Source organism: Venturia canescens, chromosome 7 (genome assembly GCF_019457755.1).
Source record: "Venturia canescens isolate UGA chromosome 7, ASM1945775v1, whole genome shotgun sequence".
Taxonomy (NCBI): domain Eukaryota; kingdom Metazoa; phylum Arthropoda; class Insecta; order Hymenoptera; family Ichneumonidae; genus Venturia; species Venturia canescens.
The window spans coordinates 4,677,642-4,698,197 of NC_057427.1; the positions used below are offsets into that span (position 1 = coordinate 4,677,642).

The 20,556-nt window shown below is 38.4% G+C and overlaps 4 protein-coding genes across 5 annotated transcripts; 3 read left to right on the forward strand and 1 right to left on the reverse strand.

The window, feature by feature from the left end:
* Positions 1-296: 296 nt before the first annotated feature.
* LOC122413197 (neprilysin-2-like) lies at positions 297-4,886 on the forward strand. The gene is made up of 9 exons (XM_043423367.1): positions 297-483; positions 627-707; positions 854-1,099; positions 2,009-2,199; positions 2,275-2,451; positions 2,532-2,987; positions 3,120-3,396; positions 4,158-4,408; positions 4,480-4,886. The coding sequence occupies exons 1-9, from the start codon at positions 405-407 to the stop codon at positions 4,816-4,818; spliced, it is 2,097 nt and encodes a 698-aa protein (XP_043279302.1). The 5' UTR covers positions 297-404; the 3' UTR covers positions 4,819-4,886.
* A 1,569-nt stretch (positions 4,887-6,455) lies between these two features.
* LOC122413667 (poly(ADP-ribose) glycohydrolase-like) lies at positions 6,456-11,097 on the forward strand. The gene is made up of 9 exons (XM_043424173.1): positions 6,456-6,804; positions 6,992-7,113; positions 7,978-8,244; positions 8,329-8,582; positions 9,389-9,492; positions 9,597-9,756; positions 9,849-10,170; positions 10,277-10,505; positions 10,877-11,097. The coding sequence occupies exons 1-9, from the start codon at positions 6,639-6,641 to the stop codon at positions 11,026-11,028; spliced, it is 1,776 nt and encodes a 591-aa protein (XP_043280108.1). The 5' UTR covers positions 6,456-6,638; the 3' UTR covers positions 11,029-11,097.
* Positions 11,098-11,485: 388 nt separating this feature from the next.
* On the reverse strand, positions 11,486-14,945 carry LOC122413393 (uncharacterized). The gene is made up of 3 exons (XM_043423709.1): positions 14,920-14,945; positions 13,925-14,189; positions 11,486-12,121 (listed from the first exon to the last, which is right to left on the reverse strand). Exons 2-3 carry the CDS (start codon positions 14,054-14,056, stop codon positions 11,597-11,599), a joined length of 657 nt encoding a protein of 218 aa, XP_043279644.1. The 5' UTR covers positions 14,057-14,189; positions 14,920-14,945; the 3' UTR covers positions 11,486-11,596.
* A 565-nt stretch (positions 14,946-15,510) lies between these two features.
* On the forward strand, positions 15,511-18,966 carry LOC122413624 (uncharacterized). Of its 2 annotated transcripts, XM_043424088.1 has the most exons (3): positions 15,512-15,844; positions 16,229-16,423; positions 16,509-18,966. In XM_043424088.1, the coding sequence occupies exons 2-3, from the start codon at positions 16,232-16,234 to the stop codon at positions 18,108-18,110; spliced, it is 1,794 nt and encodes a 597-aa protein (XP_043280023.1). In that variant the 5' UTR covers positions 15,512-15,844; positions 16,229-16,231; the 3' UTR covers positions 18,111-18,966. The 2 variants fall into 2 exon arrangements, 1 of the variants encoding a protein (XP_043280023.1); XR_006261589.1 differs by lacking the exons at positions 16,229-16,423; positions 16,509-18,966 and adding an exon at positions 15,928-16,220 and having other exon boundaries at positions 15,511-15,844.
* The last annotated feature ends 1,590 nt before the right edge of the window (positions 18,967-20,556 follow it).

Genomic DNA, 20,556 nt, shown 5'->3' on the forward strand with positions numbered 1-20,556 from the left:
AATCATTTGTGGGGAAAACAATTTGTTGAACCGTCCGATCTGACGTGGAACGCCCCATACACAAATATACTGCTATCACCAAACGAGGAAACACTCGGAATTTAGCAAATTGAACCGACTAAATGGAACATCGTCTCTCGATAAAAGTTTTTCTCTCTTAATGAATGCTTATTTGACGAAGAAATGATAAAAATAAAGCACACGTACCTCCCATATGATAACCAGGTCTGAAGGATATAAACTCATCGAAACACACCGCCCTGTGGAGCATTACAGCAGAGTGCGGTAGTCTTTCACATGTGGTGTTATACTGCGCCTCTTAACACAGCATTTTATTCAAAGATCTCTGTTCTTCAATAAATCATTTTCAATAATTAAAGTTTGTAGGATCGACCTGTGGAAAAATGGAGGGAAATCGATCGTTGATATTTGCGTTGTGCACACTTTTTCTACGCGTTACAGTAGCTTCGGGGGAAATGATTGGTAAAATAATTACCATTTATTTTCAATAGAGTTGGCTTTACTGACATTTTCATAATCATTGAAAGTATCTGCTCGGCTGAGAGTTCGAAACAACTTATTGGATTTGCAAAAACTGAAAACTTTGTTCTTTTGTTTGAGCGTAGACACAAAAGTATCGGAAAAGGGTCGCACGGAGTCGGTGGCGTCGAGTAACTTGTGTTTGACGCCAGCATGCATTCACTCGGGTAAGTTAAAGAAACTCGAACCCCAAAAAATCGGAGATCAATGCCAGCACGACTATCTGCTTTTTCACCTATTTTATTGCGATTGTTCGTGGTGGAGACGGACTAAGATTTTACTTTGAAATTTGGGCTCAAAAAAACTGTTTCAGCGTCGAGGATTCTGGCGAGCATGAACCCAAGCGTCAGACCGTGCGACGATTTTTACGAATTCGCTTGCGGCAGTTACGCAGAATCAGTGTCGATAGCCTCAAACCGTCCCATGAAGGACCCGAATTTTGAGGCTGAGGATGCCATTCTATTTCGTCTAGTGAAGCTGATAGAGGACATAGACGAATCGAATGCGCCCAAGCACTTCAGATTGGTGAAAACGTATTACGAACAATGTGCGAAGGACCGTGAGTGCAGATACGACATCCCTATTTCATTGGACGAAATAAAATGTTTAGAAAAAGTACACGGAGAGACTTTTATACGAATATTTCGGATGAATTTGCTTGAAATATTTGCTGTTTTGTAGCAGCACTGTTCTATATCGACATTCTATTACATTTCACCAAAGTCCATAGTAATTTTGATGCCGAAATTTTAGTGTGTACGACAGGCAAAATTTAGGTCTGCGACATTCTTACATCGATCGATGTATCGATATCCGAATGTCACTCGTGTCGTTGGCGAAATGTTAAAAATTGGTGAATTCGACTGGACAAATTGCTTGAAATTTTACTATGTACCACTGGTTAATTTTCACGTTTATACGGAGCAACGCCTCGTATAATTGGTGGGCGTATGAATTTTGCTATGTTGTTGAGCAAAATTCAGTGCGATAAAAGGGAAAATACGAAACTATACAATTTTTCATATAACACAGAGAAACGACTGCTGTGTTATCTCCTAAATTTTAATCAAATCATTTCATTATTTACTATGTTTTTGATCAAAATTCGCTCGGTCTTCATTTTTGATGTAGTACAGCGCGTTATTTACTATAAAGTGTGGTAATGGTTTCCCAAACTTTTGCATTATTTGACACACTCTTGTAGCGATTATTATTATAATATCGATGTAGTCCTACGTTACTATAAAAACATAGTAATTTTAGCTATAAAAGTCTCTCCGTGTAGGAGATTCGAGTGTGGATTAGAACGAAGAGAATGCAACCGCGCCTTAAAAAATGTCTGCTGTTTATTCTGTGTGCTCGATTTGATTTACTGTGTTATTATCCGAACAAAGACCTCAAAAATGTGTGAATTATAATCCTCGACTTTGGGTGTCATTCATAAGCAGTAAAATTGTTTGTTCCGCAGTATCAATTTGGAAAAACGGTGTCATTCAACTAAACGCAGCGGTGAACGGTATTTTGCGAGGAAACGGATGGCCACTGTTGCAAATGAAAAGTTGGAACGAAAGAAAATTCGGCTACGGCGGAGCTTTTTCTTCCTTATTCGCCATGAGTCGAACCCTTGATCTGGAAAATAATACAGAGTTGATAACAAACGTATGTCGAAATGGTGAAGGACGAAAAAGTCTCCGAATTGTCATCGATGTGTGATTATTGATTTTGTGTGATTAGATTGACGAAAGTGCACCACCTCTCGACAGGCATTACCTTCGGGAGGGTTTCTCGAACGAAATAGTCCAAGCTTACTATCAGTATATGGTTGACATCGCAGTTGGCTTAGGTTGTAACAAAACGGTAGCTAAAATAGACTTCAACGAAACTTTATCTTTGGAAATCGAACTTTATCAGGTATGAGTTATCGAAAATAGCTCAAAGTAAAATAATTTTAAAGCCTTTACCGATTATCAATCTTGTTTGATTGAACGCAGAAAGTATTTACCAAGAACGACGATCCCGATGTGTCCCAGCGATACTCCAAACCACGGTTGGGAGAGCTCCAGCAAAAGTATAAGATTTCACTTTCGGACAATCCTGAATCCGATACCAATTCCAAAGTACAATTGAAATTCGACGAGGAAACGCTTGACAGAGCAATGACGTGGATGCGTAACAAGTCAAAGCGAGCACTAGCGAATTGGGCAGCATGGCGAACCCTAGCAGTGAAAATTCCTCAATTTCCATCTTACTTGTCTCACAGGCGTTGGGCTTTTCGCCGGATCCTTGAGGGAACGCAATCAGAAAGTTGCGCTGAAAAGACTCGATCGTCTTTGGGATTTGCTCTGTCCGCTTTGTACCAGAGAAAATACATAAACCAAAGTTCTATCGATGACATGATCGTGATGCTTGGCAACATCGAACATGAGTTTTCTACGCTGGTACAAAAGGTTCGAGGCAAATATGACGATTGTTTTAACCCCTCCACTAGCGACGGGTCGCTCTCATCTGCAAAAGTATCTACCGAACTTGACAGTAATAATAAAATTTAAGTCTGAAAAATGTACGTCTTTCTTTTGCAGGCTGAGTGGTTGGATAAGGATACGAGAAAAAAACTCGTCGAAAAAGTGTCAAACATGAAAAACAGTCTTAGTGTTTGTCGGGAAGCGATACGCGATGAAGAACTCGAAGCTTTCTATAGTGGCCTCGATTTGTCAAAAGATTCGTTCGACGAAACAAACAGAATTATAGCCGAATTCAATTCCATGAAACCTTCAAGTGCCCGCAATCCTTCGAACAGAAGTTTCTGTGGGAAATCCTGGTTGACCACTTCGTACATTCCTCAATTCAACTTTTTACGTAAGTGCACAAGCACAATATGCATTTTTTCCCCACGGTGCATCCTGTTTATACGAATCTCGAAAAAATCGAGTCTCGTCCGAGCTCAAGTTTTGCGCGGAGGCAATTTCCATCAAATATACTTTTTAAGGTAGATGATGCCATAGGATCATATTTTATGGGTGTCTAAATTGGCTCGATGTTTACTTCCTAATCAAGGATATAATCACTCTGAATTAATGTCGGAGTCATTAATTCGAAATTATAAATACTTTTTTTTAATTTATCCTTTGGAGAATAAAATTACAAGGCATTGATTAAACGGGGGTCCGTCACTGACTGAACCCAAAATTTTATTCATCCCTGGCGAAAATACTATAGTTTTTTATGCAAAAGTACGCCTTGGAGAGAGCAAAGGGAAATGGATCAAGAAAAAAGTGTTAATAAAAAGACAGAAGGCCATGACAGGAATGGGTCAGGCCAAGAAGAAACAAAGTACCGAAATAAGCAAATGTGAGGTTACGAGTTCGATTTACCAATTTCGTTCAATCTTGTACGTGTACGTTTTTCATAAACTTCGTAAGATTTTTACGCATAGTCCTTATGATCTTGTGTATTCTTCTTCAGATTTAAACACGTTTATCTAAATAATCAATAAGACGAACCCTTAAAAATTTGATATACGCGTGTCAGTCGACTTGCCATTTAAGCTCTGTCTAAATTTCAAGCCTTAAGAAAATCGTTTCATGGATAAACTACCTTGATATTTCGCACCTCAACAGAAATAGCTGCTCGATCGCTGTTTGGATTCTTCTACGATGGCGATCGACCAAAGTACCTTAATTATGGGGTTACTTCAGAGGATATAGCTCACGAATTAGGACACAGTCTCAGTCCTACGGCCATAATTTATGACAAGGATGGAAACGTGAAGCCATGGTTGGATTTGGAAAGTAAAAAATACTATTTGAATCGCGTCCAGTGCTTTATTGATCAATTTGGAAATTACACGATCGATGGGACTAAAATCCGTGTAAGTATATTTTGAAATCTGCGCTCACGCATTTACCAAAAACTACTAAAATTACATTAATATTATTCTAGGTAAACGGTTATTTAACGGTGAACGAGAACATAGCTGATTACACAGGTGTAAAGATAGCGTACTATGCCTACGATAAATGGGCGAATGCAAATTCTCGTGAAAAATTTTTGCCCGGATTGGATTATTCGCCAAAGCAAATGTTTTGGATTGCCATGGCTAATACTTGGTGTGCCAAATACCGACCACAATTTTTGAAATCTCGAGCTTACGAAGATGAACACGCTCCAAATAAGATTCGAGTTAACGGGCCTCTAGCAAATATACGAGAATTTTCGGACGATTTTCAATGCGACTCAAGCACCAGAATGAATCCGGAAAATAAATGTCACTTGTGGTGAGCTTTTTTTAAAACAGGTTCGAAATTTTTTAATTTACGAAGGATCATATAATCCAGAAAGAAAATTTTTCTTTCTCTTCAACCACTAATTCGTGTATTATTTGTCAATTGTCATTAATAAAAATGATGCTTGAAAAATCTATTGATCTCATGCTCATCGTTGTTTCATTCTTCGTTTTATTACTTTCATTTTTATACTTTTTAAAATATTATTTCGTACGAGAAATTCGAAAATTTTAAAATTTGAGCAGACACGTTATCAGTAGTTTCGTTACTAACCGAATTCGCTTATTTCGCTTGGTTGGTTATCGATAATATTGTTTCAGGAGCGACTTTGCTACGTGAGGATTATTTTATCTCGTCGCCTTAGTCCGCCTTAGTCGCCATATTTATGGAAATTCTTTTTCATGCGTTAATATCGAACAAGGCCAACGTTTGTTCTCTGTTAATGAATCCGCATTTATTCTATGACACGTCAAGATAAAACATTTTATTTGTGTATACATTTTCGAGTGCAACACACATTTTTTTACAGAAAAATGTTCGTTTGAGTTTACAGCTTATTGGGATCGCTGTTTGCGGATTTGAACTCAAGAGGTGCGACAATCAACGAATGTCCAATGCTTTTACTTTCAATTTCCAAATACTTTGACCATTTTTTCGAAGCTCATTTGTACTGAGACCGAATCGCCATTGTTGGATTCTTAAAAATAATTTTTTCCTTAAAAAATCACGAATTTCGACTATTTTTCGACACGAGCCTGCATGGTTTCGTCCATTATTATAAGAACTTTAAGGTAAATCATGCCCGCGGAGCATCGTATTTTATGTGTGTCTAAATTGGCTCGATTTTTACTTCCTAATTAAGGAAATTAAGGATACAAACACTTTAAATTAATGCTAGAATAGTTCACTCGAAATTGTAAATACATTTTTTCAACTTATCTTTTGGCGAATGAAATTACGAGCCATTAATTAATCGGGGATCCATCACAGACTGAACCCAAAATTTCCTTCGTCCCTGGCTAAAATACTATAGTTTTTTGTGTAAAAAATCGATTTAGAGAGCGCAAAGGGAAACACACAAAGAGAAATTGATCAAGAAGAAAGTGTTAATAAAAAGACAGAAGGCTGTGACAGGAATGGGCCAAGCCAAGAAGAAACAAAATGCCGAAATAAGCGAACGTGAGGCTCCGAGTGCTCATTTTACCAATTTAGTTCAGTATTTAACGTAATATATATTTATTACGAGTAAGACAATCGTCTCTTTATATTTAATCACGTTTATCCGAATAATCCATCAGACAAACCCTTTAAAATTTGATGCGCGTGTCAGTCGACTAGCCATTTAAGCTCTGTCTAAATTTCAAGACTTTCTTAAGAAAAACGTTTCATGCATGAATTATTTTAATCAACAACTCAATAACAATGCCGAATCGTAACGATTCAGCATCTTTGGAGGTTTCCAGTGTACCTTCACGACCATTCGATGAAGAAAAAAATGACTGTCCCGAGACTTCTAATTAGACACCTCCGCATAATGGCACAGGTGTTCGAGCGTTGGGAGGGACCGAAAGTTCTAGACTTCTGTAGCAAATTTTATGCACCGAACGTATAAAAGCCAAGAACAATTTTTCTAGGAAAATCATTGATAAATCAGTCTCAGTGCTAGCCACACCTGATACTTTTTCTGCTTGTTCCCGTCACTCGCCAAGTGCTAAAGATCAAACGATAGTGCCAAGTTTTCCAGTGATGCTACTTCTTAAATATTCGTCATCGTTTATCTCTCCTTTTTATTGATTTTCCTACCTCCGAATAAATATGGATAAAACTCAAACGCATATTCTGAGCCTGTTAATTATCCTAGGGTGCCTCATACTGGTTGCCATATTTCGGTTCTACGTTTTAACGCTCTATTTGGATGGCTTCGTCCGGCCCAAGTATCGCCATCGATCAAAAGTTGCGAAAACTCTGCGCGAAGCTAAAAGTAATGCTTTCTTGGCTTAAATTCCAGTGGTAGAACGCACGTGTTACTTTTTGAGCACTTTTCATTAATGAGTCATCGGAATGAGGATTGAAAATATTGTGCTGAAATTTTGTGTCCCCGAGGCCTTATTATCCTTATCATTTTATTTATCGAATATAAATAATCGGAAACTTCTGCCCTTTTCCAGCTGATGACACGCCCAATGAGGATTGGCTCCATTGGAAGGCTATCAACGAAGGCATGGGATGGAACAGATTCGAAGAAAATCCTCCGATTGCCCATTCCGCAAATCACACTGTTCTCTTCGAGGTAAGGTTTCAATGTGGTGCTAGTATCGTCGGAAGTTTTTAAGAGTATTTTTGAACTGACGAATCAATCAGTGAATTACACTAGCACACAAAAAAAACCGGATTCGGATTCAGCGCTTAAGGATTCTACCCTAATTAAACGGACAAAAAAATACTATTTTCACGAATTTTTTTGATCGGTATAAATTATAAATATGGATATAAAGAGTGTTAGGCCTGAAAAGCAGACTCTTAAAATACACAAAATTTTATTTTTTTATTTTTATTTTACTCAATTTTTGGACAGAAAAATGGGGGAGAAGACAGGTCCAAAAAAAAGATGGCTGTTGATAAAATCTCTGGAGTGGATGATCGGAGAAAAAAAAAATAAAAGTGGTTTTAGATTCAATAGGTAAATGGCCATAGCACGTATCACACGATTTTTGTTTTTTTCAAAAATGACAAAATGGCGTCTATTTTTTCAAAAACTACGAAAAATCACGTTTTTTCATCGTTTTTTGCAAAAAAAAGAAATAGTTGCGCTATAAATTTTAAAATTCGTGTGATACGCGCTATAGCTGCAGCCGGAAAGAAAATTTGGTAAAACTTTGGTAAGGATCGGTTGAATAGCTTCGGAGATTTGATCAACGAGCCGTCGAAAAACGTAATTTTGAGAAAAACGCGTTTATCAGGTCGCTCAGACAGCCAAGTGATAATTGGAAAAAATACTTGATCCAGTGTTACTGTCCCTTTATATCTCATATGACTCTCGCAAATTTTTCGTTTCATTTTTTCCAATTCGTTGTGAAAAGCGAGCTTTTCACAGTCACGAACATGAAGATAAAACTCGATAAGCTTGTCCAATCGTCGACTTGATTTGTTGCAGCTCTCCAAGACTGATCGAGATGAACCGAAAATTTATTTCCCTCGCAACGAAGATAGATGGGACCACTACCACATTCGAATGCCTCATTCGATGCATAACGTCTACAAGATAAAACGAGCTGACGGAATAATCGAAAGACGACCCCGATGGCCATTGATACAGGAAAATCTGCGTCGGGATTTCGATTCGATTACTCAATTCGAGGAGGCTGTTTCGTCCTACTATCATCGAAATTTGAAATTCACCGCCCTCCATTATCTTTTGAAGGTTAATATCCCACATTTTAGCGAAATTATGAGCAATTACAGTTTCCAAACAGTTTTATTGTCATTCGATTTACCGGTTTTTCAGATCTCGAAAAAAGAAGAAACTGACTACTTTTTTAAGAAGCTGTTACCAAACATCGTCGATCTTGCGCTTCAATTACCGGAACTGGTAACCGTTCCCATTCCGGTCTTGATGAAAAACATCCATCACTCTGTCAGCTTATCTCAACTGCAAGTTGCTTCGTTGCTTGCCAATGCATTTCTCTGCACATTCCCGAAATGCCAATTGAAGCATACGAACCCGGAATACGCTCTTTATCCTTCCATCAATTTTGTTCGGTAAACCAACAACATCATTTTTTTAACGGCTTACAAATTCGAACAGTGTCTGAAACGCGCTAAAAAAACTGTTTTTAGAAGAAATAGCAATAGAAATTGATGAAAATAGAATTTTTAGACATGCTTATTAGTATTTAAACTTTGTAAAAAAATTATTTCAATTTTTTTTCAAAAATTACATTATAAAAAATTACGTTTCCCGAAGCCCTATGAAAAAAGGTGCTCCACGGTCTGCATCATTTCTTCTTGAAATGTTGTTGGATCCGCGAAAAGCAAAAAATTCTTGTAAAGTTGTAGTTACAGTTTGTCGAGCCGAATTTTTGAAATTCGAAAAATTTAGCAATTTATAGCAGTGTAAAAAAAATTGTGCATTTTGTCTCATAAATGTCACACTTTAATTACGTTTATAAAATTTTTAAATCACAATATCAAAAATCCGACTCGACGGACTATAGAAAAAATCATTTCGAATATTCAAAAATAAAAAGCATGAAAAAATATAAAAAACTGCATGAGTTATCATGCAGACCGTGGCAGAAAAAGTAGTTTTAAAAAAAAACGCATTTAAAACTGCGCATCAGGCCCTCTCGTGCGGCAGTCACGTTTTCTATAATAACTTTTGATCTATAAGAAATTTTTACAAATCAACTTTCACAAAAATACACCTATAGAGAATAATAACTAAAAAAAATCGATTTTTTGAAAACTCTGGACATGCGTAAGGCCTTAATCAACCTTGATTTTATCAAATTCGTAATTTTCTTCACTTTTTGAGCATCACGTAACAGCCGCTTTTTTTGTTCCAGGCTCTTTTCGGCGGGTTACGACGAAAAATGTCGAACTGGATTCAAATGTGTCATGGAAAAATTGAAATTTATTCTTCATTATTTCGAGCGCGTGACCACCAAACGTACGTTAAAATACAACAATTTTAATATTCCGACAACCACAATTTCAAATATACAACAAATTTCATTCCACTTCACCAACATCTCTTGTGCGATAATGATGCAGACCCTGAAGGCAAGATAACTATCGAACGACGTTTTCTACTCGAAGAATTTTGTCCAAATTGGAGCAAGCAGGATGCGACGCTTCCTCCAGTGAAAATAATGCACAGCGGTACGCCGGCCGTCGAGGGTGCGAACATGCTGCAAGTGTATTTTGCAAACAAGTAAATGGCACTCTCCCGTCTCCTTGAACCGTCTCATTTCTCTCGTGAGAAACCGTTTTTTTTTTAAATCATATTTTATTGAAATAATACAGATTTATGGGTGGCGACGTTCTCGGCTGTTGTTGCGTTGACGAAGAAATGAAATTTCTTCTATACCCGGAACTTTTAGTCACGATGCTCCTTACCGAAGTTCTCGGCGGAAGCGAAGCTCTCGTCGTGAGCGGTATCGAACGGTACAGCGAATACAAAGGCTCGGAAGAAACTGTTACCTGGGCTGGGGACTACGTCGACGAAACACTTCGTGACAGTTACGGCAGAAGAGAGACTTTCCTGGTCGGCATTGACGCTCTGAATTTTCGTGCGGCACCGAACGCGCAATTTGAAACAAAACATATTCTGCGTGAACTCAATAAGGTTTGTTTTTATATTTTTTCATGAATATCTTTTTTTTCAAATCTGTGGTAAAATTTGAAAATTTTTTCTCACATCAAATGGTTTTTATTTTTTTCCTCTACATCAGGCGTACGTAGGATTTCGAGGAGAAATTAGAAAAAACTTGCCGCCGATAGCAACCAGAAATTGGGGTGGTGGAGCCTTGAAAGGAAACCCGAAATTGAAATTTTTGATCCAGTGGATGGCGGCCACTGTCGCCGAGCGTTCAATGTTCTACTTCACGTTAGGTGATCAGGAACTGACGGACAAAGTCACCGCAGTGTATCAATATGTTGTCCAGCAGAAAATGGATGTCGGTTGGTTGATTCGTTTTTCGAAAAAATCTTTCGTTTTAAGGGAGTTCTGCCCGAACCTCAAAGGTGCGACGAGTCTTTGAAATTCTAGTAGCATTTTTTCGAGCGCATGTTTTGCCCGCATCTCCAAAATTTGAACAAGCGTCACTGCCTGCTTTCTGAGATGAGGCGAGAGAGAGCGAGAGAAGAAGATAGAAAACCAGGTTGGCAGCATTGCGGCCAGTCTGGGCATGAATATACCAAGCCCTGGCAGCGCGCGCGACTCTCGAAATCGTAGCAGAACTTCCTTAAGTAAATTCAAACGAAAGACGATGAACGATAAAATAATGAATAGCGAGTGAGTTCTCATTGAAAAATCTGCTTTTCCTTTTCAGCCAAATTATTTTCAGTGCTAACGAAAAATCCGAAGGATTATAAACAACGAAGTGAGCATTCGGAATTTTACTTGTTTGTATATCAGAACGTGGAAAGTGTTGAAACTTGTTGTGGAAAAGACGAGGACGACTGTACAGCGGATCTTGTATAATTTTTCTTAAATACAAACACAGAAAATAAACGGAGGGGAAAAAAATTTTGTCTGGAGTTTTTTCCAAAATTTGTTGTTTCTAGTGTTTCTGGTGTTAAGCCACAAAGCCCTGTTCCAGCACAAATTCGTCTCGTTGCAATGAGTCTTAATATTATTGCACGATCAAACGAGCCACCAAAGGCGAGTCCCCTCCCAAAAAAGTAACCCTGCACCTTTCCGCAATAATTTTTATACTTTGGGATAAAATTTGAAGGGAAGAAGCACTGAACAAAATATGAGAAGAAAGTTTCTGGGCTGGAGGAATGTTATTTCAATATTAAGGTAAGGTTAAGATAAAAGTTAAGATATTATCACTCTAACTAAATAACTTAAATCACCCAAACATCGCGGTGAAAATGTGAAAAATTCTGTGCTAATTAATTTTTCGTTTATTTCAAAATGTTTCAGGGATCGCGTACAATCGTAAATATTTATTATTGAGAAAAGAGCAACGAAGGGATGGCGAGACTGAAAAATCAACGCCGGGCTATTCAAGACGCTCCGTTACTCGAAGAAAGAACCATTCGAATCACGAACGATTTTGACGACTCCCAGATCCGGATTGGTTGTCTTTACCCTCCTGCCGTCTCCTCTTCTGCGCTGTGTCCTCGTGTAATTTCTTCTGCGCTGTGTCCTCGTGTAATTTCTTCTGCGCTGTGTCCTCGTGTAATTTCTTCTGCGCTGTGTCTTCGTGTAATTTCTTCTGCGCTGTGTTCTCGTGTAATCTCTTCTGCGCTGTGCCCGCGTGTAATTTCTTCAGATTTATTTCAACGATATTCCATTCGTCTTTAAGCTGCTGCTGCTGCTGTATCCGGGCCTCCTTCTGTTTCGCTGTCTCCTCACTTATTTTCTTCAGCGTTTTTTCACCTTCTCTGAAAATCCAATCAAGATCATCATTCGATTCTTTCACCAATTTATTAGACTTTGAAGATCTCTTTTGCACTCTTCTCGATGAATGTACATTGTCCACGTGGTTGTTGAATTGCATATTTTCTTCTGTGGCACCATCGCTGCTGAGCTGTGAGCTGTCAAAATCACTGCTACCGCCGATCCTCTGCAATGTGAAACAATTTATGTAAGGCAAGTTTGAGCCAAAGTCGAAACTTCCCAGCGAGCAATTTCAGAAAAATTCAGAAATCCATGAAAAAATCAAAATACCATGATCCGATGATTTTATAAAAATGAATATTAAATTGAATCCCAACGAAGATTCAGGGATATTCGGTAAACTGCGGATATTTTATGAGCAGATGATTAAGGAGGGTGGGTAGCGATGATACGATGTTGCCATGCTAAACCATGTTGAAAATATTAAGAATTTCAAAATTATAAGAATTTCATAAAATTTGGTATGTATTCTTTCAAAATATATAAGACAATATAATTTTTTTTAGATATTTTTCTACCACATAGCTCTCGAGTAATTGAACACTAAAGTTTATGTGCTCAAGCATAGAGTGTACATACATATTAGGGTGATGCAAAAAAAATCGATATTTTTTTTTCTCGGAGCTCCAACGAAAATCGTTAGTACATCAAAAAAAAGTAATTTTCCTAAAATTTCAGATTTTTAAAAAATTTTTTGGATAGTGCTCAAGCTACTTTTTGATATTTTCCTTTTTTTCTCAAAGATCGCGAAGCAAAATTTTTTTTTGCTTTCATAGCAGAAAGTGTTAGTGCTCCATGGAATTATAAATCTAATACAATTTTTTCACTCTCAAAAAAATTTAAAGGCTACCTCGCATAATTTATTTTTTCTTGTCTGTATATCTAGCTAATTTTTTTACTAATTTTTATAAAAAATGGGAAAACTAGAAAATTTCCAAAGTATAACGTCTTCTGCGGTGAAATACATGACTTTGAAAAAGAGAATTTGAAGTCGGCAAAACACAGCTTTATTTGGTATGTTGTCATTTTTGTACGATGCCCTAGCAACAAAAAAGTTTTCCTCAATAAAATCTGTATCTGTATGAAAAATACAAGAAAATTGAAACCAATCGTTTGAGAAAACGCAAAAATATTTGTTATAACATGTAATTTTGAAAAACTATTTTTTGCAAAGTACATTCACCCTTTCTTTTGGAAGGACGACAAGAGTAGTTATCTGTAGCCACACGTTTTTTAATCTCATAATTTATAGCTAAATATACAGAAAAAAAGGAATAAATTATGCGAGGTAGCCATTTAATTTTTTTTTTTTGAGAGTGAACAAATTTTATTAGATTTATAATTCCATGGAGTACTAACACTTTCTGCTATGAAAACAAAAAAAAAATTTTGCTTCGTAATTTTTGAGAAAAAAACCAGGAAAATATCGAAAAGTGGCGTGAGCACTATCCAAAAAATTTTTTAAAAATCTGAAATTTTGAGAAAATTACTTTTTTTTGATGTACTAACGATTTTCGTTGGAGCTCCGAGAAAAAAAAATATCGATTTTTTTTGCATCACCCTAATATATATATACAGTTATACATCTATAAGAACTCAGCTTTAACGCTTAATTATTCGATAACCATGTGGTAAAAAAATTTTTAAAAATTGTATTTGTATACTTGACGCCAAAGAATGTTATCACGATTTTATCAAAGATGTTATCACCAATTTGATCAAATTCTGATTATTTTTATTTCGTGATCCACCCTCCTTAAGCTGAGGAAAGAAAAAGGTTGAAAGAAGAAATATTGACTGGCTTCGTGAATTATGTCGTAATTAATATTTACTCGATTAAATAGAACAAATTTTATGGTGATTGAACAAAATTTAGTTTGGCGTATTATACGAAGCTTCGGCTATTTCAACAGTTCTCAATTCTCATGTCAGTAAAACAAGTGCGTTCAATATATTCGTTATAACAAACCTGGACATCTGCGTCACTCGTCGCGGAGGATTCGGTGCCATTTTCCAAAACGTCCCTATAATTAGGAACGTAACAGTTGACGATTCCAACAGCCAGTAAACAGACTGTTAAAAATCCGTGAATTCGTGTCATCGTCGTCGATACGGTTAAAACGATGCTTGATCGAAGACTACGACAAAGTTCGTCAAAATTTGATTTCGAAAAAAGCACGAATTCTAAGGCGTGTGATGAACGAATTTCGTGGTTCCACGGGACTCTGATCGATCTATAAAAATATTTCGGTATTTATACCCTCAACGTACACGGGCCGAGACGGTGTTATCAGTTTCCCTGAATATCAAGGAAAAAATGTTTGCAGCTATGTCAACTGCGGTAGCGAATCGCGTACCATTTCTAATATCCTTTAATTCATTTTCGATTGTTCAACCAATTGCTACTACCTTTATTTCGAGCTATGAATCTATTCATATATAGCAACGTCACCATATGAATAATGTATGACATCATTGTTTGTCATTTCCACTCCATTTCTCTGATTTTAAGTAACGATTTTTAAATACTTAATGATCGCTGTTTCAAAGTAAATGATGCCTGCAAAATCGAATTTTACGGGTGTCTAAATTTGCTCAATTTATACTTTCTAATGAAAGACTCTAATAATTAACGTCTGCGAGTTATCAATTAAAAATTGTAAATACATTTTTTCAACTTATTTTTTGGCGAATGAAATTACAAGCCATTATATAACCAATCGGGGATTCATCACCGAATGAACCCAAAATTTTATTCGTCCATGGCTAAAATACTATAGTTTTTTATGTGAAAAATGACTCTAAGGGCGTGAAGGGAAAACACAAAGGGAAATGGATCAAGAAAAAAGTATTAAAAGCAAATGTGAGGTTATTATGCGAGTGCTCATTACCAATTTCGTTAAATCTTTAACGCAATATATCTTTATCACTAGTAAGACAATAGTCTCGATTTTTTTCCCAGACCTTCATTATAAACATCTAAAAATGGATGTCGTCAGATCGAACCAATCAGAAACTCGAGGGCCTTTGATGGTGTTGTAAATACAGACACATAAATTCTTGAATGTGTTGGTAACTTTTGCATAATCTGCAGCCTATGCAAAGTTTTTCTCAGCAATTACGCACCGATAATGCTGATTTTGGGGCAATCTAAATAGAATTTATTAATAATTAGTCTCCAGTTCAATTTTCAAAGCCTCTGATGACTCAGGAATTTCGTAATTGAACAAAATGACATGCCAATTTTACCCCCACCACCGCGAATCGTTTTATTCAGAGAAAAGATAGTCTCGGCGAGCTCTGGCCAGCAGACGACAGGGCTGTCAAAGTACTTGTCCCGAGACTCTACTAAGTCTCTTGATAATTCGTTGTTATTGTGTACGTTTTTCATAAACTTCGTAAGAAGCGTTCATTCCTTAAATGGAAAGATAAACGATTTTTGCCCATAGTCCTTATGAACCTGTGTATTTTCTTCATACTTAAACACGTTTATCCAAATAACCAATAAGACGAACCCTTAAAAATTCGATATGCGTGTCAGTCGACTAGCCATTAAAAAAAAAAAAATCGTTTCATGCAGAACCAACTTAATCTCAATGTTTTAGTAAAATTTATTGCAATCGAGCCCTGTTTTATCCTCGCCGAGCAATCGACACGTTCAAATGAAGGAAGTGAATGTATCTCGGGGCCATAAGGGACCCCACTTCCACTTTTATGTACGCTCCTGAAACGAACTGACGGCGATTGCTAGAACGACGAGAGCAGTAGAATCGTTACTGTAGCACCAAGCCAACTCTATAGTTAGAATTCAGCGTTGAATAAGATAACTGCGCCTGGATCAGGGGTCACGTCGACCCCACGTGCACTTCCAAATTATTTTTTTCTCGAGGTAAATCAGTCTCAATTTTTATTGTAACACCAAAATTTACGGTGTACGGAGGCACTGAAATTCACACTTTCATGTACACACAGCATTACAGTGTCTCCGCCACAAGGTTCATTTTCCAAGGCCATTGGACCTACAGGAACGTGCCTCGAAGTTTCCGTTAAAATCCAGATCGACTGCTGGCAACGAAAAATTATTGAAAATTCGATTCTCATTTTCTCGCGTTAATTTATTTCGATCGCATTTTAGAGAAAAACTCAAATGACGAAATTTGTGCGTCTCGATGTCCTCTACGAATAAAGTCCTGTGCAAAAATATCTTCAGATTGTTATTTAAGGCGGTATTCACGGTTGACTGCACTCCCTATTTTCGTGTTTCTTTTCCCAGACCATGGCTCGACAGGATTCGTTGCGAAGTGATTTGGCCATACGAGAGGCTTTCCAAGCATCGAACGATGGAGACCCGGCCCTGGACGAAGCGTCGGATGGCGACGACGACGAGATCGAAAATGACTCGGGGTCAGAGGCACATCGAGACGAAGAATTTCGACCGGATGAACTCGGGGCTCCGGTGGAATTGAAAGTATTGAGCTTTCCGAGCCTTTTTTAATCCGGCTTTCCAGTACTCGTGAAATCCATAAATATATTAAGGGCAATGCCATTTACAGGTGGAGCTCGCGCAAGTAAAAGAGAAATTTTCTCAAAGGAAGCGACTGAAAGGAATTCCCGGGACTGCTGAACCCGACCAGGGCTGCAGACTTGTTTCGGCTAAAGCTGGACCCGAATGGCGCGCGAAGGCGTCAGGAGAATCGCGAAATCCTGTGAGCCCTTGCACCAGTTACCTCCCAGCACCGATCGGCGAAGCGAGAAACGTGAGCACGTCGATCGAAGCGTGGAGCTTGTTCTTCAGCTCGGCGATCCTCGAGAAAATTCAAAATCACACAAATGAGGAAATTCGTCGATATCGAGGCTCGATCCACGCGGATAACGCTTCGGAGTCCACGTACATGGACGTCGAGCTCAAAGAGCTCAAAGCTTTCATCGGTTTGATGTACTTTGCCGGATTACAAAAAGCGGTGAAAACGAATCTCGAGGAGTTGTGGTCCAACGAATATGGCTCGACGTTCTATCGAGCCGCGATGTCCCTGAAGAGGTTCCAGTTTCTTGCAAGAACGTTACGATTCGACGATAAAACGACGAGAACGCACCGATCGTTGGAAGATAAATTAGCTCCCATCCGAGAAATCTGGGAGGACTTTTTAACGAACTGTTCGAAATACTACAATCCAGGTTTCTTGTGCACCGCAGGTGAACAATTGTTGAGTTTCCGAGGCCAGTGCCCATTCAAAGTTCAAACTTCCTCAGAGAGATGTGGCATCAAAGTTTTCACGTTGAACGACGCGAGGACTTTTTACATGCTGGCAGCCGAGCCGTACACGGCTAAAGTCACAGCGAACAATGCCCAATCCAAGTCTTCTTACTACGTGAAAAAATTATCGCGATCGATCGACGGTAGCTGGCGCAACATCACGTGTACGAACGGGCTCACGTGCCTGGAGCTGTTCGACGAAATGCTAGAAAATCATTCGCTAACGATGCTTGGAGTGGTGAGAAAAAGCGAAGCACACATCCCAGAAAATTTCTCGCTCCCAGGAGCCCTTCGATCGTCAATTTATGCTTACGATAACGCGAAAACCCTCCTCGCCTACACTCTTCGAAGGGATAAAGTTGTCGTGCTTCTCTCGACCTACCATCGTAAAGAGGGGATCGACGAAGAGACCGGAGATCCGGAAATGCTCACTTTTTACAACAGTACGAAAACGGGGGCTGCCAAGTTCGACGAAATGTGTCGCGAGTACACGACGGCAAGGAAGAGCCTGCGATGGCCGATGAGACTCTGGATGGGAATGCTGGACCAAGCTGGCATCAACGCCACGATCATTTACAACTTAAACTCCGCGAATAGGATCTCCGATCGTAGAGGCTTTTTGAAGAGCCTCATTTTCTCCCTGGTAGAACCGCACCTTCGCGCAAGGCTCGAAATCCCTTATCTTCATCGGGACTTGCGTCTCTCCATCCAAATTCTACTCAAGATCGATCTTGATCCTCCGGTGCCTAAAGCACACGAACGAACTAGAGGACGAAGGAGGTGCCTCTTCTGCCCTAGATCTCGGGATCGCAAAGTCAGCGTCTTTTGTGACAACTGCCAACGAGCCATATGCGACGATCACAAAATTATTTCGTGCCTTGTTTGCTACACTCGAGCTTGATGAAATCAAAGTTTTTTTTATTCTGCTATTTTTTTTGTTTTATTTTAATGAAAAGAGAGAAGGCTACGGAATCGCCGTCTACATTTATTTTATTTTTCTTTCGTCTGTCCAGCGCCATCTTTCAAACGAATAAAAGTAGGCGAGGACGGAGTGACTAGGAACGCAGGATAAATACGGACACCGCACAATCTTTGTATTCCGTAAGCCCCATTTTTAGGCACTTCAACTGATGCCGTAGCCCTATCGAGGTTTCGTGTACTCACACTGTTCATAAAATTTCGTAAACTTTGTAAAAAATTAATTTAATATCTTTATTCCATGTAAGAATCATTAACGCAGTTCAAACTTGGGCTCACCTTTCTGTTTTTAATTATTCATTGACTTGTGAAATTTCGCAGTTTGAGGTAATTTCGAACGGCTTGTTTGGGAATTTTTTTTCAAATTTTAGTTACGTCGTAAATACATATGAAAGAAAACACCAACGTATGATATTATTGAGTGCATAAATGTAGCAGTGAACGATTTGAAAACAAAAAAGTTATTTTTGTTTTGAAAAATATGAAAATTCACGATCCGAAGACTGGATCATGAGAATCGAGTGTGAGATTTGGGCTCACAAAACTGCACAAACGAAAGTACGAGTCGAAAATATGTTTGAGATTTCTATTGCAATCTGGATTCGCCCAAGGGCCGTTCGAAATTACCCCGGAGGTTTGGGACAAATCCGAATTTTTCGGAGTGTTGTCTTTTGCTAAATATCTAGCAATTTTTTCATATATTTGTTAAAATTTACATGGGAAATTGCAAACAAGATATCAAGGAGTAAAAAAGACTGAAAATTTAGTTTGTAATTTCATCATGTCGTTGGTTATTAATCAATTTCCCTTAAGCGGTCGGCGTTATCCCAATTTCCCATATCTCGATCGAAGTTGTTTATGTGAACAATGGCTACACCTGGAGAGCCGGGGATCCCAGTTTCTAACCCAAACATCGCGGTGAAAATGTGAAAAATTCTGCAAGAGTTCGCGCTTCATCTGTGCTGACTAATTTTTCATTTATTTCAAAATGTTTCAGGGATCGCGTACAATCGTAAATATTTATTATTGAGAAAAGAGCAACGAAGGGATGGCGAGACTGAAAAGTCAACGTCGGGCTATTCAAGTCGCTCCGTTACTCGAAGAAAGAACCATTCGAATCACAAACGATTTCGACGACTCCCAGATCCGGATTGGTTGTCTTTACCCTGCTGCTGTCTCCTCTTCTGCGCTATGTCCTCGTGTAATTTCTTCTGCGCTGTGTCCTCGTGTAATTTCTTCTGCGCTGTGTCTTCGTGTAATTTCTTCTGCGCTGTGTTCTCGTGTAATCTCTTCTGCGCTGTGCCCGCGAGTAATTTCTTCAGATTTATTTCAACGATATTCCATTCGTCTTTAAGCTGCTGCTGCTGCTGTATCCGGGCCTCCTTCTGTTTCGCTGTCTCCTCACTTATTTTCTTCAGCGTTTTTTCACCTTCTCTGAAAATCCAATCAAGATCATCATTCGATACTTTCACCAATTTATTAGACTTTGAAGATCTCTTTTGCACTCTTCTCGATGAATGTACATTGTCCACGTGGTTGTCGAGTTGCATATTTTCTTCTGTGGCACCATCGCTGCTGAGCTGTGAGCTTGCAAAATCAATGCTACCGACGATCCTCTGCAATGTGGAACAATTTAAGTAAGGCAAGTTTGAGTCAAAGTCGAAACTTTCCCGCGAGAAATTGCAGAAAAAGTCAGAACCCCGAGAAAAAAAATCAAAATACCGTGATCCGATAATTTTATAAAAATGAATATTAAATTGAATCCCAACGAAGATTCAGGGATATTCGGTAATCTGCGGATATTTTATGAACAGATTAAGCTGAGGAAAGAGAAAAGTTGAAAGACGAAATACCCGTGCAGAAATTTTTTGGGGATACCCTATTAACGATCCGATCCTGATCAGGATTTGACAGGGTAACCCCAAGTCAGGTGTCCTTATGCGTTTCCAGCCAGGGTCCACTTCGATCATACGTGCAATAAAATATTTTTTTTCTTGTTTATATACACATTTGTTCTATTGCGATTTGCGTTGGGAGCTTATCGGGACGCCACGTGTATATTAAACTAAATATTTGTTTTTATATTTTTTGTGACATTAGGTTATTTAATGAAATGGTTGAATGAAATTTAATCATGAGAGTATTCAAAAGTGAAAATCTAACAGACTTAGATTAATCTTTGGTATACAAAGCATTGTTATCACAAAAAGTGTCACTAATGTGGCTTAAGAAAGTCTGTAATAGAGCACTATTTGAACTTGCTCATTCGGTTTTTAGCTGCAATATCTCGCCATCGTTTTATTAACAAGAGGTCACTTGCATTACTACGAGCTGACCAGTAAATGACGTTTTTCATATTTTTTGCAAGC

Excerpts from the sequence above, each read along its gene's own strand:
- LOC122413197 (XM_043423367.1), top strand. The coding sequence starts at position 405 with ATGGAGGGAAATCGATCGTTGATATTTGCGTTGTGCACACTTTTTCTA. Across the intron at positions 2,200-2,274 it reads ATACAGAGTTGATAACAAAC|ATTGACGAAAGTGCACCACC; the intron begins GTATGTCGAAAT and ends TTGTGTGATTAG. Across the intron at positions 4,409-4,479 it reads TCGATGGGACTAAAATCCGT|GTAAACGGTTATTTAACGGT; the intron begins GTAAGTATATTT and ends ATATTATTCTAG.
- LOC122413667 (XM_043424173.1), top strand. The coding sequence starts at position 6,639 with ATGGATAAAACTCAAACGCATATTCTGAGCCTGTTAATTATCCTAGGG. Across the intron at positions 9,493-9,596 it reads CGAGCGCGTGACCACCAAAC|ACCCTGAAGGCAAGATAACT; the intron begins GTACGTTAAAAT and ends ATAATGATGCAG. Across the intron at positions 10,506-10,876 it reads CCAGCAGAAAATGGATGTCG|CCAAATTATTTTCAGTGCTA; the intron begins GTTGGTTGATTC and ends TTTCCTTTTCAG.
- LOC122413393 (XM_043423709.1), bottom strand. The coding sequence starts at position 14,056 with ATGACACGAATTCACGGATTTTTAACAGTCTGTTTACTGGCTGTTGGA. Across the intron at positions 12,122-13,924 it reads CGAGTGACGCAGATGTCCAG|AGGATCGGCGGTAGCAGTGA; the intron begins GTTTGTTATAAC and ends TTCACATTGCAG.
- LOC122413624 (XM_043424088.1), top strand. The coding sequence starts at position 16,232 with ATGGCTCGACAGGATTCGTTGCGAAGTGATTTGGCCATACGAGAGGCT. Across the intron at positions 16,424-16,508 it reads GGGCTCCGGTGGAATTGAAA|GTGGAGCTCGCGCAAGTAAA; the intron begins GTATTGAGCTTT and ends TGCCATTTACAG.